This window comes from Bicyclus anynana, chromosome 20, assembly GCF_947172395.1.
Source record: "Bicyclus anynana chromosome 20, ilBicAnyn1.1, whole genome shotgun sequence".
Lineage (NCBI taxonomy): Eukaryota > Metazoa > Arthropoda > Insecta > Lepidoptera > Nymphalidae > Bicyclus > Bicyclus anynana.
Window position 1 is genome coordinate 6,828,118 of NC_069102.1, and position 17,174 is coordinate 6,845,291.

General features: G+C 35.9%; 1 protein-coding gene across 1 annotated transcript; it reads left to right on the forward strand.

Annotated features, from left to right (window-relative positions):
* Positions 1-2,826: 2,826 nt before the first annotated feature.
* LOC112049016 (ejaculatory bulb-specific protein 3) lies at positions 2,827-7,259 on the forward strand. The gene is made up of 3 exons (XM_024086743.2): positions 2,827-2,961; positions 3,673-3,863; positions 6,554-7,259. Exons 1-3 carry the CDS (start codon positions 2,891-2,893, stop codon positions 6,736-6,738), a joined length of 447 nt encoding a protein of 148 aa, XP_023942511.1. The 5' UTR covers positions 2,827-2,890; the 3' UTR covers positions 6,739-7,259.
* The last annotated feature ends 9,915 nt before the right edge of the window (positions 7,260-17,174 follow it).

A 17,174-nucleotide genomic window follows, 5' to 3' on the forward strand; every position in this document is an offset into this window, starting at 1 on the left:
TATTACAATTTACATTTGATAACAATTAAATTACAATTTCTTATAGTTTTATTTCCTGTGTGAAGGTGGAAGCTGATCCAATGGCCTCCAAGCACCTTTGTCGTTAAGGAACTCATCAATAGTGTAGTAACCTTGACTAAGTAAATGTTTTTTAACACATTGCTTAAAGTTGTGCATTGGCAAGTCCATCACAGTCTTGGGGATCTTGTTATAGAAGAGTACACCCAAACCCACAAAAGATTTTTTAACTCTTTGGAGACGATATGCAGAAATAACTAACTTATGCCCGTGTCTAGTAAGACGTGGGTTTAGATCTCCTTTTCGTTTGTACAAATTAATATTTTGTCTCACATAAACTATACTGTTATATATATACTGACAGGCTACTGTTAAAATGCCTATTTCTTTAAACTTTTGACGAAGGGACTCGCGTGATTTTAGTTGATATATTGCTCGAATTGCTATATATCAACTAAAATCACGCGAGTCCCTTCGTCAAAAGTTTAAAGAAATAGGCATTTTAACAGTAGTAGTATATATCTTGAACATGGCTATTTTGTTTTTCGTTATGTTGTTTAATTTACTTGCAATTAGGTGAAAATGGTTTTGGCGCTCACGTCATAAAATTTGCGTCGCGCGTCAATCGCTCCGTGCTTTTCACTCACGTGAAAGTCATAATTCGGCGTCTCGCTTGCGCTTCGAATTTTATCCATATCGTACCGACGCGCTGCGCGCTCTTAAGACGAATCTTTAACTTAAGCTGACTTGTACTGTCAAAAATTAGAATAAATCTCGTATTCCCCCTATCCCCCCCAAAGGGTGGCCCTTAAAGTAGAAAAAAATGTGTATTGCAAAACTACTATTTTTTCGTCTATATTTAAAATAAATTACGACTAAGAATTAAAAGAATAATAAAATCTAAATTTTAAATAAATAAAATAATTATACCAAATACACACCATCATCTAATTCGTCAATTACAATCATGAAATTATCATATCGTTAGATTTAGCGTCTTCTATGTTCGATGATTACAATATACAATCCTCTATGAACACTAAAGATCAAATAACCACGTCAACGCTACAGAGTAGTGCGTCATTAGAACTCTAGTTAACCGCAAATAAAAACATAATTGCCAAATTTATAATTGAGGAATGGCTAGACAAGAACCATAAGCCTTTATGGTGCAAAGTTTTTATCATGATCTCAAAAACAACTCAATTAGCATTCAACAACAGTGCGACACGATATTTTCCGGGTTAATTTTCCGCCTATTTGTTATAAATGCCTATTCGTTGAATTTCTTATGGCTTAGCACATACCTTTATAGATAGAGCCTCAATAGCTCAACGGTAAGAGCTGTCGGACTCATCACCGAGGGGTAGTGGTTATATCCCCGCCCCGTTGGTCTATTGTCGTACCCACTCATAATACAGTCTTTCCCAACAAGTTAGAGGGGAAAGGGAATATTGGTTATATTTAAAGGATATGGCAAATATTCTTAAATATTTTAAATAAAAAAGAAACTTATGAGATGTCCCACTCCCCGTACATTGTTTGCCTTAAACAAAAAAAGTTAATGCATCACAATGAAACTCTTACTTCTGGGTTGATTGTTATGTCTTGTCTTGATTATTTACAAATTTCATTTTTAGTCATAGATAGCGGGGTTATTGCGTATTGAGTATCATAACATCTCACATAATAGGTATTATCTTTATCTATTATAATCTTTTTTTAATTTTTATCTTCTGTAAGAATTAAAATTATTTTAAAACCCCGCTATTTCCGATATTTCTGTTGATATCTTTCAATATAGATATTGTATTCACCTGGGGCATTTTTGGGACATCTGCTTTGATGTCAATTGGAAAAAGTAAATTTTTAGTTCATTTAAAACTATGCAAATGGAACAAATGGAGGGTTACTCTTCTATGTGTCCTATTTTGCCAACATCCAAACCGAACTAAACACACTTAGTAATACTTTACCGGCAATTAATATCACAAAGAGTTTTATAACTCTTAAAAATCATTGTATAGAATTAAGATAGGCTTTTAGGGATGCCATTTTGTGGCAAACTTTCACGCTGTAGACAGAAAAGAGATAAAGAACAGAAGTCATACAGACTATATTATAGTTACTTCATTACATCAACCTATGTCCTAAGAAGGTCTATTATAGAAATGCTATTTACCATTTTCCTCTAAAATCTAAAATAACTACACGAACAAATCTGATCAAAATATCATCCGAAAAATAAATTTATCTTATTAATCCTAAACTAACAAGTATTTCATAACTAGATCAAGTAACAAATTAGACATGTTACAATATAACTTATTAAGAACGTGTTATATGTAGCAATTTCATGATCAATGTTACATGCCTGTACGATTTCATAAATTTTTGTTATTTTTATTTAGATTCTGGTATGTTTTCTGTTTTATCAATCTACCAATATTTAAAAGTATCTTATTTGCAAATTGTAACTTGAATTTTTTAATAATGCCAACAATTTTTTTTTTGTTTTTGTAGCAATTATTATTTCTCTGCTAAAATACTTATACTTAATTTGAATTCTTAGACTATTTAATTTTTAATATTTATATTAGTTATGATCTCACCATGTACAGTACAGCCTAAATCTGGTTGTAACACAATCTTCCTCATTAACCAACGCCAGGGGATTTTGAATTGCTCAATTTAGTTTCCTGGTAATGTTCAGCAATGAATCGTATATGATATGTTTCGACAACAAAGACGGGCCTCAACTTATGCCAATGTTTGCCAAATAAAGGGTCTTATCTACATCAACAAAAGGCTTAGAATTCAATACGTCGACGTCCCTGTATTTGGTCTGTGAGGTGGCCAAGGTGGTGGTTTGATGGTCGTCAATATAAAAGCACTGTCGCTTTCTGCGGCCGCTAGTTCTTTGGGTCCTATAGAGAGTAAAAGGTGGGTGAACGAACTGCATTATTGCAATCAGTGTCAACGGCAACCGATTTGTGATTGTGTTACGTAACAATCGGCTCAATGCTCTCGTAACCCTGTGTGATACTTGCGGATAATCTAGATCACATTTTCTCAGTGCATCATGTGCTATATTAATTATGATAAAAACTAAAACATTTTTTTACCCGTAATGCTTTAGTGTCTCAGATTGTAGATGATATACTCATATCTTCTTCTAAAAATTGTCTTGATTATTTAACAATTCATTATAACCTGGCATCATTTACAGATTTCTTGAATTAAAATGTTCAATTAGCATAAACGGTTTTTGGATAGAAACTTCTATATTTTGCTTGACAAACTTCTTAAATTATAATTATAATTTGTTTTTCTGCTATATTTCCTTGACTTACTATTTTTACTTATATAATCTAATCAATTTGTTAAATTATTACTGTATAATTTGTTGAACCTTTGTTAATGTTGTGCTAAGACTCCATTAAGTGCATTAATATTCAAATCGCGTACCGATGCTTATGAAAACTATTTGCATCGTACCTATACTGTTCCTTTGCTTCATTGTGTTCAAATCCATTATCTGAATCCATAAACTCATTGGTTACTTCGGCCATCATATCATTGAAATTAATTTCGTTATCTATTTAAATATTTTTCTCTAAAATTTAGTTCTAATTTAAGTGTATCTTTTTACAGAATAATCACTATGAAGACTTTTATTGTTTTGGCTTGCCTGGTCTTGTCTGTGTACGCTGCGGATAAATATAATTCAAAATATGATAACTTTGATGTAGAGACATTGATTAACAACGACAGATTACTGAAATCATACGTCAATTGTTTCTTGGATAAGGGGAGATGTACCGCTGAAGGAACAGATTTCAAAAGTAAGTTATATTATATAAGATACTAGCCGACGCTCTGCAGTTTTGCCCGCGTAGTTCTCGTTCCCGTAGAATACGGGGATAAAGCATATGACACACACAAATAACGTGGTTATCTGTTGGTAAAAGAAATTTTCAAATCGGTTCAGTAGATCCAGAGATTACCTTTCATTGCTTTTGCATGACCTAGAATCAGAACCAAAGTTTATACAAACAACTTTTGAGGCAATATAAAATTATAACATACTAGAGAAATAGAAACAGGTGAAACTAATATTACTTATCTTTACTAATATTATAAAGCTGAAGAGTTTGTTTGATTGCTTGAACGCGCTAATATCAGAAACTACTGGTCCGATTTGAACAATTCTTTCAATGTTAGATAGCCCATTCATCGAGAAAGGCTATAGGAATACGGGCATATACAATATGCCCGTATTCTTACGGGAACAGGAACTATGGGGGTGAAACTGCGCGGCGTCAGTAACTTATAGTTAATTGTAGTAGTAGTCAAAAGGATATAAGTGCAAAATATAACGTGCTATTGGTAAAGCAAAACATCTACTTCCAACATTATCCTTTCAACACATCCGTTTGTAATGCTAACGAATACAGATTACGTACCATCATGTGTTATGTTTACAAAGTGCCACATATTTATTCTGCATGAGCAATGTACAAATGGTTACTTATATAAAAAGGTCGGGGTCAAGGCTATTGTACCTTGGTATTAAGTTACGAAAATGGTTATGGTGCGTTTTAATACCTTTAAATATTGTAGAAGCACCTTGTCATACATAGGTGTGTCAGTGTCGCGTTGAAAGGGCAATTATGATCAACGTAGGATACTGTGACTTTGGGATATGTTACGCTAATTACAACTTTATAAAACATTAAAATAAGTCTGTTTATGGCTAAAATTCTTAGCATATATGAATTTGCTATGTTGTTAATATTCAAATTATATAATTTGTGTATTATGGTTTATGTATTAGTGTGTAGTTTTTTGTATGTATGTATAATGTACATTATTATTACGTACACACCACCTACAGTTGTCCTAATAAGTTCCTAAGTCTAAGGTTGCCTGGAAGAGATCGCTACTTACGCCTTTTGTATTCTACTTTTTCTTATGTTTCTGTTTTGCTTGTTTTCTTTTATTTTTTGTGGTGTACAAATAAAGAGTATTAAAAAAAATCATAGTACTCTTGCTGATATTGTTCATATTTGCCGTTAAACGAAATAATGGTTGCTTTGTGGTGGCCATCTGATTTCCAATAAACAGCAATGCTTTATTTAATTGTACGTACTTGTTGTAACTTCTTTATATTAGACCTGCATTTATGTATATTACCTATATCAGCAACATTTTCATTTTACTGGTCGTCTACAGGACCAGCCCCTGAAGCCCAGTGACATGTCGATTGTCTTTCTAAGTACGATCGCAAATGCTTCGAAAACTAGAAAAATGTTTGGGAATGACATTGGCTATCGACAGGTCACGTGATCAAGAGCTGTCATTCCCATACATTTTTCTAGTTTTCGAAGCGTTAGCGATCGTAGAAAGAGAATCGACGTGCCTCTTGGCTACAGGGGCTGGCCTGTCTCCATACAGAAGAGGAGATATGGAGCTTAGGCCCACCACGCTGCTCCATTGCGTGATAGTGTTAAATTCATTAACGACCACTATCAGATGATAATGATAATGACCGGAACGGACGGCTTAACATACTCTCCGAGACAAATACTCAGTATCTCGACCCAAAAATCAAAATTCATTTATTTCAATCAGGCTTTAGTTTACAAGCACTTTTGAAAGGTTATGTCATAATTTAATTTAAATTAATGTTGGTAATTATAGCCGAAAACTTAAAATTAAAGTTAAGAGGGTTTCAAATGCGCCTTGGTCCGAGAACAATTCAGGATTCGAACCCACGATTCGAATTTGATCCGAAATTAAAAAATAGTCTAACCACTAGACAAACGAGGCAGTTAATTTGTCCAAACGTATTGCCAAGTTGACTGTTAACTTCAACAAAGTGTTTAGATGATTTTTCAGATCTCTTATTTATTTATTTATCCTTTTTCTTTTTAATTTTTAACACTGTTAATAAAATATATTAAGAAACACAATAAAAAATTTATAAAAAAAATCAACCCTCCCAACCCACTGCGAGACATTTGAGTGCCCAAGCAACCGGTGGTCAGAGCTCCAGATTGAGGAATCTCCCTACAATACGCGCGGTCATAATAGATGATTATTACTATCACCCCAATGACCTTACTATTTTTTGTTATTATTTATTTAGTACCAACATTAGCGGAAAGAAAATGAGTGGACAAAGAAACACTTATCTCTATAAAAAGTTTCTGCTAAACTTGGCAATGGGAGAGTTAAGTTGTAAAAAAGTTATAAAAAAGTTATAAAAAAAAAAATACGTATAACAAGAAAAGTGGCAAAACATTTGCTTATAGTGCCACAAACTTATCCGCTGGTCTATTCACTAATTTGGTATTTATTAACAACCTATTAAAATAAACATCAAATCAATTGAGATCGCTGTTGCCGTGCATTTGTTATAATGTTTTTCAATATGGCGACTGTCGCGACGTTAGTTACAGTTTTCGGGTCAGAAAAGTTTGTGGCATCATGATTTCTTTCATTACTGACTCATGTTATTTTTACTTTTTAGAAGCCCTCCCAGAAGCTGTGGAGACGATCTGTGGCAAATGCACTGAGAAACAGAAGGTGAACATCAAGAAGGTGATCAAGGCTATCCAGCAAAAGCACCCCAAGCAATGGGAAGAGCTTGTAAAGAAGAATGATCCCAGCGGCAAACATCGCGCGGACTTCGAGAAGTTTATCCAGGGAAGCTAAATCAATACCCTGTTAACTTTATTACAATTAGGCGTAGAACTACATTCTAATTTTACTTCTAAGACGTTGATTTTCTTCAAGTGATCGAGTATTATAGAAATAGTGTGATACAAAAACGCAATTCAATTGAATGGTTCAAATTCAGCAACAAGAACCAAGTTTGTAAGTGGTTTATCTACTTATTTTTTAATCAAGTACTAGTGTACTATTTATGAAGCACGAAGGATTTTATGTTCAAAGAAGATTCAATGGCCAATGTACAATAAGTACCTATAATTTCTACTTAAGAATTATAAATTCGTTGCCAACTAAAATTAAAAAAAAAATGTTGTTGTTAATTTATGTCAATGTGATAAAAGTAGCTTGACTAAATTATCGTTTTGATAGGCATTAGGAAAATCACTTGCTGATGGTAATATAAGATGCATTTGTAAGTTTTTATAAGGAATTATGAAAAACTGTTATTTATTTTATTAATTGGTGTTGACTGAGTTTAATAAACATAGAAAACAAATAAATAACGAGTACTTTTTCTTACTTTTTTACCCTACTCTAGCCGTCTTTTTTTTTTTTTTTATTCTTTTACAAGTTAGCCCTTGACTACAATCTCACCTGATGCAGTCTAAGATGGAAGCGGGCTAACTTGTTAGGAGGAGGATGAAAATCCACACTCCTTTCGGTTTCTACACGACATCGTACCGGAACGCTAAATCACTTGGCGGTACGTCTTTGCCGGTAGGGTGGTAACTAGCCACGGCCGAAGCCTCCCACCAGCCAGACCTGGACAAATTAAGAAAATCTTAATCGGCCCAGCCGGGGATCGAACCCAGGACCTCCGTCTTGTATATCCACCGCGCATACCATTGCACCACGGAGGCCGTCGTTGATTTTGGAGTTTATTTTCAATCAAGAATTTTTGAAAATCCAAGTTTGTCAGTAGTTAGTCATCGCCATCGTCGTTACCAGTGCAGAAACTAGCAGACAACAATTGATCAACAAAAACTTGGAGGTTTTCTTAATTGGTCCAGGTATGGCTGGTGGAAGGCTTCGGCCGTGGCTTACCACCCTACCGGCAAAGACAAACCGTCAAGCTATTTAGCGTTCCGGTACGATGTTGTGTTAGAAACCGAAAGGAGTATTGATTGTCATCCTCCCCCTAAAAAGTAGCCCGTTTCCATCTTAATTTGCATCATCACTTACCATCAGGTGAGATTGCATTCAAGGGCTAATTTGTAAAGAATAAAAAAATATATATTTAAGTGGTAATTTGACTTTTTTTAAAGAATTTTGCTGCTTTTCTTATCCGGTTTTTCAGTAGAATCTCAAATTCAGTAGGATAATATGAAATTTTAAAATCGCAATAATATTATTAAAATAATAGCTGTATCTACATGGCAATGTCAAAAAAATCCATGAATGAAATTGAGGGAAAAACTACTTGAATTTTAAAAACGTTTTCAAGATCCTCATCATTGCTGTTATAGAACTGATTGTTATCGCATTGTATTCAATGCTTATTGCAGCCAATATCGTAAGAGTCACTGATGCATATAATTTTTACATTACAACACGCGATTCTATATCGTCTGAGTTCACCTTTATAGACCTGCGATGGCCAGACTTTCCTCATCTTAGGAAGGCTGATAGTTTTACGTACTTTTAACTTTTGATGTTTTTATGAAAGACACTATCATCAGGAATCATGTGCCCAGTCACCAGACCGTTAGCTTCATGACAACCCTTAGTTAGAGAAATTTTGAGTCTTCTATAAAAAATCTTTTAGGGCGTTTTTTGTACGGTTAAGCTCAGTGACTGGACATAATATGGCATTAAAAAATATAAAAAAAAAATGATTTTTATACCTAAAGGATTGAGGGTCTGAACCCTTGAATGCTGACCCTGCTATCTTCCAAAGCCACCACAGTCCAAACTACATAATTGGCTACCGTATTTACGAGTACTTATGGTGCGACCATACGACGAACATTCAGACTTGAGTGATGGAAAATACAACTGAGTTTTTCTATCTTCTCAAACAATTCACATAATATTTTCAATCCGGAGTTGGAAAGATGGTGGTGTTACTTTTGCCTCGGAAAGCTCGATAAGTACGTTCCGATCGCTATCATTAACATCCGATAACAGTCGTTAATGAATTTATGAATGAATGAATATTTATCACCCTAAACCCGTCCTCACATTAGAAATGCATGTCAAAGTCAAAATTCAGGTATTTCAATTAGGTAGGTACAGTTAACTTCAGGTAATGTTATAAGATAATAGTGATAAGTAGTCTCAGAACTGATTCTGATAATAATTGAGAGATTTTTAGAGATTCGTGCTTAACAGTGAATTGAACATGGGTTGTAAATGATGAAAATAATTATTAGTGGGTTTAAGCTCCATATTCCCTTACTTCAAGGAGGGAGGCCTGGCCATGTAGTGGGCGTAAAAAGGCTGAAAAAAGAATAAATGCCAGGTCAGCGGGAACAAAAACGCAACTGCCTTTTTCACCAGAAATATACAATATAATCCATTGTATTTATAATAAATAGTAAAATCTGTGATAATATATAGGTAGTTTTGCACTTTTACATCCAATAATGACTTTTTCCTTACACTAATCTACGTCGACGTGATTGGTTGATTACAGTAAACTGTCAATATTACATCTAATAATAATCTAACATCATTTAAATAATTTAAAGATAATAGTTTAACTAGTTTATCTACATCCAAATTTACGTAGTATTGACAGTGGGAATTGTGACCATCTCTAACCTAACAAGAAAATTATGATTAAAGTAAAGGTAAGTGTGGCTACTGCAGGCTAGATCCATTAGTCGGCCAAAATCGGAAAGGTTGGGCAAGTCGAGGCGAGCAGGCAGCAGCTGATTGCATGCGTGTTGTGTGCCGCCGGGTCAGCTGCGCTGTTGCAATGTGACGTAACTGTCGCTTGTATAACCATCTCGTATCTCAGTGGGTTTGGAGTTTAATCTACTTAAATACTAGTATTAGAAGACATCGTGATATTATGGTAAACACTGATAATGGTTGGCTTAAAAATCTTTAACATCTTGAAACATAAAACTCCTCTTTGCGTCGTATTCCATATTATTGGTAGTCATGACCCCTAACACAAGCTTGCGTCGTGACGATATCCTAGTGTTTGAGGCTTGCAGCTACATCCCCGATACCAACGCTGATTGTAGATCGCCAAAAAACGTCTTTTACGATCCTGACGATAACATAACGAACGACAACGCTTCCCAGGCAACACAAACACAAGCTACAGCTGTGTAGACGAGGTTCCCGATATCTGACGTCACCCAGACGTGAGCTTTTTAACTCACGATCTCGGGTGTGCCCGGACTGATACACTCAGGTTAAAACACACTTCCCAAACGTCCCTCTGAGCCAAGGTCCCAGTCTCAGAGGAGACGCCCTAAGAGAGTCGTTCCGCCCATCTACTCTGCTTCTGCCTTCGGGCCCCATCAGGCGATGCTTTTGCGCCAGCCCAAACCCCCCGGTGACGCTGCTGAGATCCCATAAGGAGCCTACGGCACTTACACAATCAAAAAAAAAGTGACATCGCGCTATGTGGCTTGGCTTTTCTCGACTTGCAGAGCCTCGTATACCTTGGTGTCGAGAGTGGCGCGGATTTGGTCTGACCAACGCATCGGGCTACTCGAGGTCTCTTCTCCACTTCGCCAGGTATCACTAGTTTCTCTATGTTATCTTCTTCTCTCCTGGCAATGTGGCCGAAGTGATCGAGGATCCTCTGAAGACAGGTGGTGGACAGTCTCTTCGAGATGTTAAATTGTTTTGACACCGACACTTTGGTTCTATGTGCTGTATGTATTCTACGGAATACGGAGCATTCTTCTCCGGCACCACATGTCGAAAGCGTCTATGCGAGGCTGATCAGCTGATTTGATCGCCCAGGTCGCAGTAGCTTATACATATAAATATGGGAAGAATCATAAAACAGAAGCGCCAAATCGAAAACTCTAAAGCTAGTGGATCACTGTAGTAGGGTTAAAATATATCAAAACTAAAATTCAATTATTTCAAGTTGGCTTAGTTTACAAGCACTTTCGAAAAAGTCAGTGTAACAATACCTTTGATCGAAGAAATTCTGGGTAAAAAATTTAACCACGGAGTTAAGAAGTTGACGATGTTATAACTTGACAACTTCGTTCGTAACACTCCCGATGGTCCGCGCTGGCCGGGGGGCGTGTAGCGATGAATGAAAAGCCCACGGTTGATGCACCTCACTTCCCCGCACGCACGATTTCACACCCGCGCAGTCTTTCCCCCCGTCGCCCCATATCATAGGAGAGTCATCAACGAACTTGCCAGACTATATGCCGTGTCTCTCGTTTCATCTCTCGCGCACTTCGCCTGGCGAAGCTCTGCTCAATATGAGTATGCTTAATTTTGTAAGCGCCGTAAAATACTCAGTCATATCTATGTATTTTATTATTTTTGTATTTAGCCGTAAGTTTTCCTTTCTTAATAAATAAATATAATGACTATGCATTTGCGGCACTTGCCATTGTGACTTTAGGCCTATAGTCTTTTGATGCCAAAAAAAAATTCTATTCTATGTATGACAAATTGATTCATGCGTCAGGTGACCCAAGAGCTGGCGCTTATTTAACCCAAAGCCTTGTAATCCAGAGGGTTAATACCGATCATAGCTAACCATGATGACATAACTACATCCTATTTCTTCTTCCTAATGTCTCAATAATCAATATATCCGTAAAAGAATGTCTCAGAAACAATAGGCAGGAAAATTAAACTTGGGCAATTAAAATATAGATTGCATTACTAGTGTCACGCAGTGGACCTAATCACCAATTATCCTAACAGATTGCTACCAGATATATAAAAGCATTATTATACATAGTTCCTGTTTGTAAAGAACAGAATTGGTTGACGGTGAGTTGTTTTCAAAGATTGTAAATAAATTATAATATTGTGATGATCTTATCTGTACTAATATCATAAATAGGTTATTTCCTGGTAACTCAGTTAGCTACCATAATCAAAAATTTTCGTAAATAAAAACGTTGATCATCGAGATGAAGCTACTCACAAAAAAATAACCTGATAACAATTAGTTGTACAAATACAAAATGTTCTACGGATCTTAGCCTAGAACTTGGTGTTGGAGATGAAATTTGCCATTTCTTTAACTAAAGCAGAAAGTCTCTTTTTACGCAAACGCAAACGAGGTAGTATAAGTATTTGCTATATCTTTTACAGATGGATTCAAAGCAGATAATAGTTTTATTTGTCATCACTTTAGTCGCAGCAGTCAGTACGGAAGTTACCTTTGACACCCTGGAAATAGAGAAAATCCTAAGAAATGACGAGCTGGCAAAATTTATGTCTGCCTGTCTGTTAGACCAAAAACCGTGTGGATACTTTCAAGGCTTAAGAGGTATGTTTATTTAAGACTAGCGGACGCCCGCGTGGTAATCAATGTAAACTTTCAAGCTAGGGCTTGAAAGTTTACATTGAATGAATTAAAAATTTGTTCATAAATCATTAAAAATAAAGTGGTGAAATAGGTTTCATCACTTTATTTTTAATGATTTATGAACAAATTTTTAATTCATTCAATAGTTTCAGCGTGATGCCCGAATAACAAAAAAACAGACAGACAGACGGACAATAAATCGAAAAAAAATATTTTTAGCTTCAGTATCGATTATATGGCCCCAAAAATTTTCAAAATATCTTTAATGTATAGAATGTACATAATGTACAGAGTTCGTATTATAAGTGTAGATTCTAGATGGCGCTGTTGTCCGTTATACCACGCTAACGTTTGATGTTACAAATGGTATAAGTAGAATCTCAAATTGCGAATTAATGTATAGAATTCGACCAGTTTTATTATAAGTAAGATATAAGATATAGTTAGATAGATAGATATAGACTAGCGAACGCCGCGTGGTTAAACCCGCGTGTTAACCGTTCCCGTGAGAATACGGGGGTTAAAATATAGCTTATAGCACTCGGGGATAATTTAGCTTCCCAACAGTGAAAAAAATTATCAAATCGGTTCAGTAGTTTCAGAGCCTGTTGAATGCAAACAAACATACAATCAAATATTTCCTTTTTATAACATTGGTAAAGACTGGCGGTTTCACCCGCGTAGTTCCCGTTCCCGTGAGAAATATCACTTGAATAAATAATATAAATATGAAGCCTAAAAATAAAGCCTTGTGGCACTCACAAATAACGTGGGTTTCTATTGGAAAATAAAAATCGGTTCAGTAGATACAGAGATTACCCCTACACCATAAATTTTACCACTTTAAAACATTAGTACAGTTAGTCAGTTAGTTATATGAACTAGTGGACCCTTAACTAACTAGTGATTTTACCCTCATAGTTCCTGTTAGAAATACGGGCACAAATATAGCCTATGTTACTAGGTGAATATTTAACTTATAACTTAATAGGTTGAAAAGTTTTTGAGTTAAATCGTAACAAATAAACACATTACCTCTTATTATGTTAGTTTCATAAAATATAAAAGCGACATAAATTTAATCCAAACTAATGTTTGGATAAAATTGTCGCTTTTAATAATAATCTCAATTTGAAACGTCTTAAGCTCCTTACGAGTAAATACTTAATCGCAATGGTGTTGTAAGAACAAATTGCTCTTGTAAATGTAGCAGGGCAAGCATTCATTATTAATAACTATTTATTTAGCTTTAATGATTATAATAAACATACTTAAGTTTACAAACTTGGTTGCTAACTATGGGCCTCATAAGAAGGCTCAGAGCGCACATAGCGGGCGATGGAACGAGCTATGCTAGGAGTATCTCTGCGTGATCGAATCAAAAATAAGGAGATCCGCAGAAGAACCAAAGTCACCGACCGACATAGCTCGACGAGTCGCGAAGCTGAAGTGGCAATGGACGGGGCACATATTTCGAAGAGCCGATGGACGTTGGGGTCCCAAAGTGCTGGAATGGCGAACCCCGCACCAGAAAGCGCAGTTGGTCGACCCCCACCAGGTGGACTGACGACATCAAGCGAGTCGCAGGAATTCGCTGGATGCAGGTGGCTCAGTATCGTGATGTTTGGAAGTCCCTATAAAAGGCCATCGGCTATTTAATGAAGCATTTGATTTTAATAAATATCTTTTGATTTCAGATTCAATTGCTCCATTGATTAAAACCAATTGCAGACAATGCAGTCCAACTAAGAAGAAGAAGTACGACCATATGGCCAAAGTCCTATCAGAGAAACGGCCTGGCATTTTTAATGCCTTATTATTAAAGTATTCTGACAAAAAAACGGAATACTAAGTCTTAAGAAATGTTTGTCTGTTATTATATATTGTATTAAGAATAAAAGCTTTTATTCAATTTACCTACCCTGTTAACAATAATATCTAAACTAAACTTCCTTCTTGTTATTAATGGAAGGCGTCCACAAATCCGCATCCTACGATTCGCGCGAAACTATCGTAAAAGGAGGTCCACTCTTGTGCCCCGTATCATTAAAATTTTAAAAATAAAAGAATTTTAATAAAATTTATTAAAGTGAATAAATCCAACTAAATAAAAAGAAATAAATAAAATTAAAACCCAAGTTTTTGAGTTGTCAAGATGGCGCCCATAAAACATATATGACATAACAATTGACAGCAAACGTCAAATCGACTATTGCATTGAAATCGTCATCAATCCGCCAATATTACCCACAATAGTGTTGCTTTTCTTGGGAGAAACTGAATATTATTTCGAAAAAAATTTAGGAACAAGAAAGATGTTTAATTTAGGTTATTAACAGGACCTGCCTTTAATTGACATATCCTACGATGGTCTTTGACCATTATGGCTATTGTTACTTTATAGGTGGCAGCACGCGGCAGCTCGGAACAACGATCAACGAATATTGCTCATGCGGTACAACTTGCGGAAGTTTTTGAGTCAACGGGTAAGTTCGTATTCTGTCTTTGGCTTCCTTGGACCTTGTTTTGTATCATATTGACACGTAGGTACATAACTCCTTGGAGCTAAGTGTGTGCAGTAAGCAGGGGCGTAGCTACCGCCGTTTCAGCCGTGACAATGATACGGGGCCCCCGGACCACGGGAGCCCCTTACGTGTGAAAGCAAAATAAGTATTATTTAGTAAAGTGTAGGTAATCCACAATTTCACTGAATCTGGTGCTTCCCAAAAAAACTGCCAATAGTTTCTCTTGAGAAATGACAAAGCCAAAGAAAGCAATTATTTTCTTTCCCGGGCTTGAGCCCAAAAGTTGGAGACGACGTTGGTATGTTTCCAACTTTTGGACGCAAGCTTAAAACCCGAGGAAAAAATTGGTTTAAGTCACTGTCATATGCTCTGAGACTACTAAACCGAAAAATTCTTTCACTGTTGCAAAGCTACATTATCCCTAATTGTTATAGGCTATATTTTATTCCCGTATTCTTACGGAAACCGGAACCACGCGGATGAAACCGCGCGGCGTGTACCATATTCATTAAATAAACCGTAGTCATTAAATAAAATTACGTGACGATTATTTTGAGGCCCTAACAGCACGACCCTGAGATAATAGTTACGCCACAAATGCCTCCCCTAGTTATAAACTTTGTGTACGCTCCTGATATAAGCTTTTCTTAAAAGATAGATTGGTATACAAATGCTATCACTTATTTGTAAATCTATAGAATAGGAATATCCGATTTGAAGTATTTTCGATGAAAGCTCCCGAGGAGCTTGACTTTCTGAAACTTTTGACATTCATCACACATGACAAACCTAAAGCTTTGTCATAAATTTACTTATTAGTAGGCAAGAACTGCATGAAAATCCATTCGGCTTTTTTGAGTTTATCGCTGACAGACAGACAGAATGTCTGAAAAATTGTCAGTATCTTTATGTAATCTGATATGATATAAGTAATTTTCCACAAATCACACTATTCCTTTATATATTTACATAGTAAAAACAACTTGATCATAGCAATATTATTGGAATGTAGCAATAAGCATTGCTTCCAAGAAAAACCTACCACGTTGATCTCGTTTGTGATTCAGATATAAGGAAAATTAGTAACTAAAGGACAAAAACGCAAAACCACAATTACCATGAACAAATAGATATTAGATTACGGGTAGAAACCTATACATACTTCTAGAAACAATGTCCGAGATTACGCCTGAATAATATTTGTAGCAATAGTTCCTAGTTTAAAATTTAAAATTCGTTATACACTTTCCAATTATTCGGTTAAATTCGTATTATTTATCGTAAAAATTAAAAAGTTCTAAAAAAAGTCCGCGACAGCCCACAAAACGAAGTTGTGTCCGCTAGTTGATTAATAATAATAAACCACATAGGTATATTTTTCTACCTATTGGTATATCAACATAAAGCAGCAACTCGACTGACTACATTTTACCGGTTTACATCGAGATAACTTGTTTAGAAGAAATTATACGCGTAGAATCAAGGAAGTATGTATGTAAACCAGAGTAAAAACGTTTTACAACTACAAAACAACGTTATATTGTACACTTCTCAATAATTATCATCATCATCATCATCATCATCATCATCATATCAGCCGATAGACGTCCACTGCAGGACTTTTATAGGGACATCCAATCATCACGATCCTGAGCCGCCTGCATCCAGCGAATACCTGCGAGTCGCTTGATGTCGTCAGTCCACCAGATGGGGGGTCGATCAACACTGCTCTTTCTAGTGCGGGGTCGCCAGAAATTGCTGGTAACCAACTAAGCTCATCATATTTTTTAAGAAAATACACCCCAGTCATGCCTCTCAAATCTGTCGCGAAATTGAAACAATAAGCTACCTAAGTAATACAAGGGTTTAAAAGGACGAATAAAGGTCCGTTTATATCTACAGACATTTAGCGTGTCAGACACGAGCCGTGGCAGACAAAATAATAGTCTTCTATAAAATGTTTTTATACGTGATGTTGATGATGTTGACACGGGCCGCGACCGACTAGTATTCACGAAAAGAATATTTTGTCTGTGCCGTTAATGTCTGTAGAGTCCTTACACAAAAGTCAGTATGACCGCCATTACCAAATGATAATGATCGCCATTAGGACATAGCGCTGCGTCTGAGGGACTTCTTTCATGAAAAAGACTTTAAGTATCTCTAGCTACCTGCTGGGCAATGTGAAAAGACGGTGTCTGTGGGTGTCTGCCACGCTACTTGTCTGTGACGCACTGTATCTGTAGACATAAACAGACCTTGATTCAAAACTAAACAGTCATGATTCTTTAAAAAAAAAACATCGCCTACCAGTTGCCATGACCCAAAAAAACCCGTTCATTTTTTATTAGGAAGAGGGTCGTCGAACCGAAAGCCTTTTAAAAAGTAAATAAAAAATATTGGATTCCAAACATTTTATG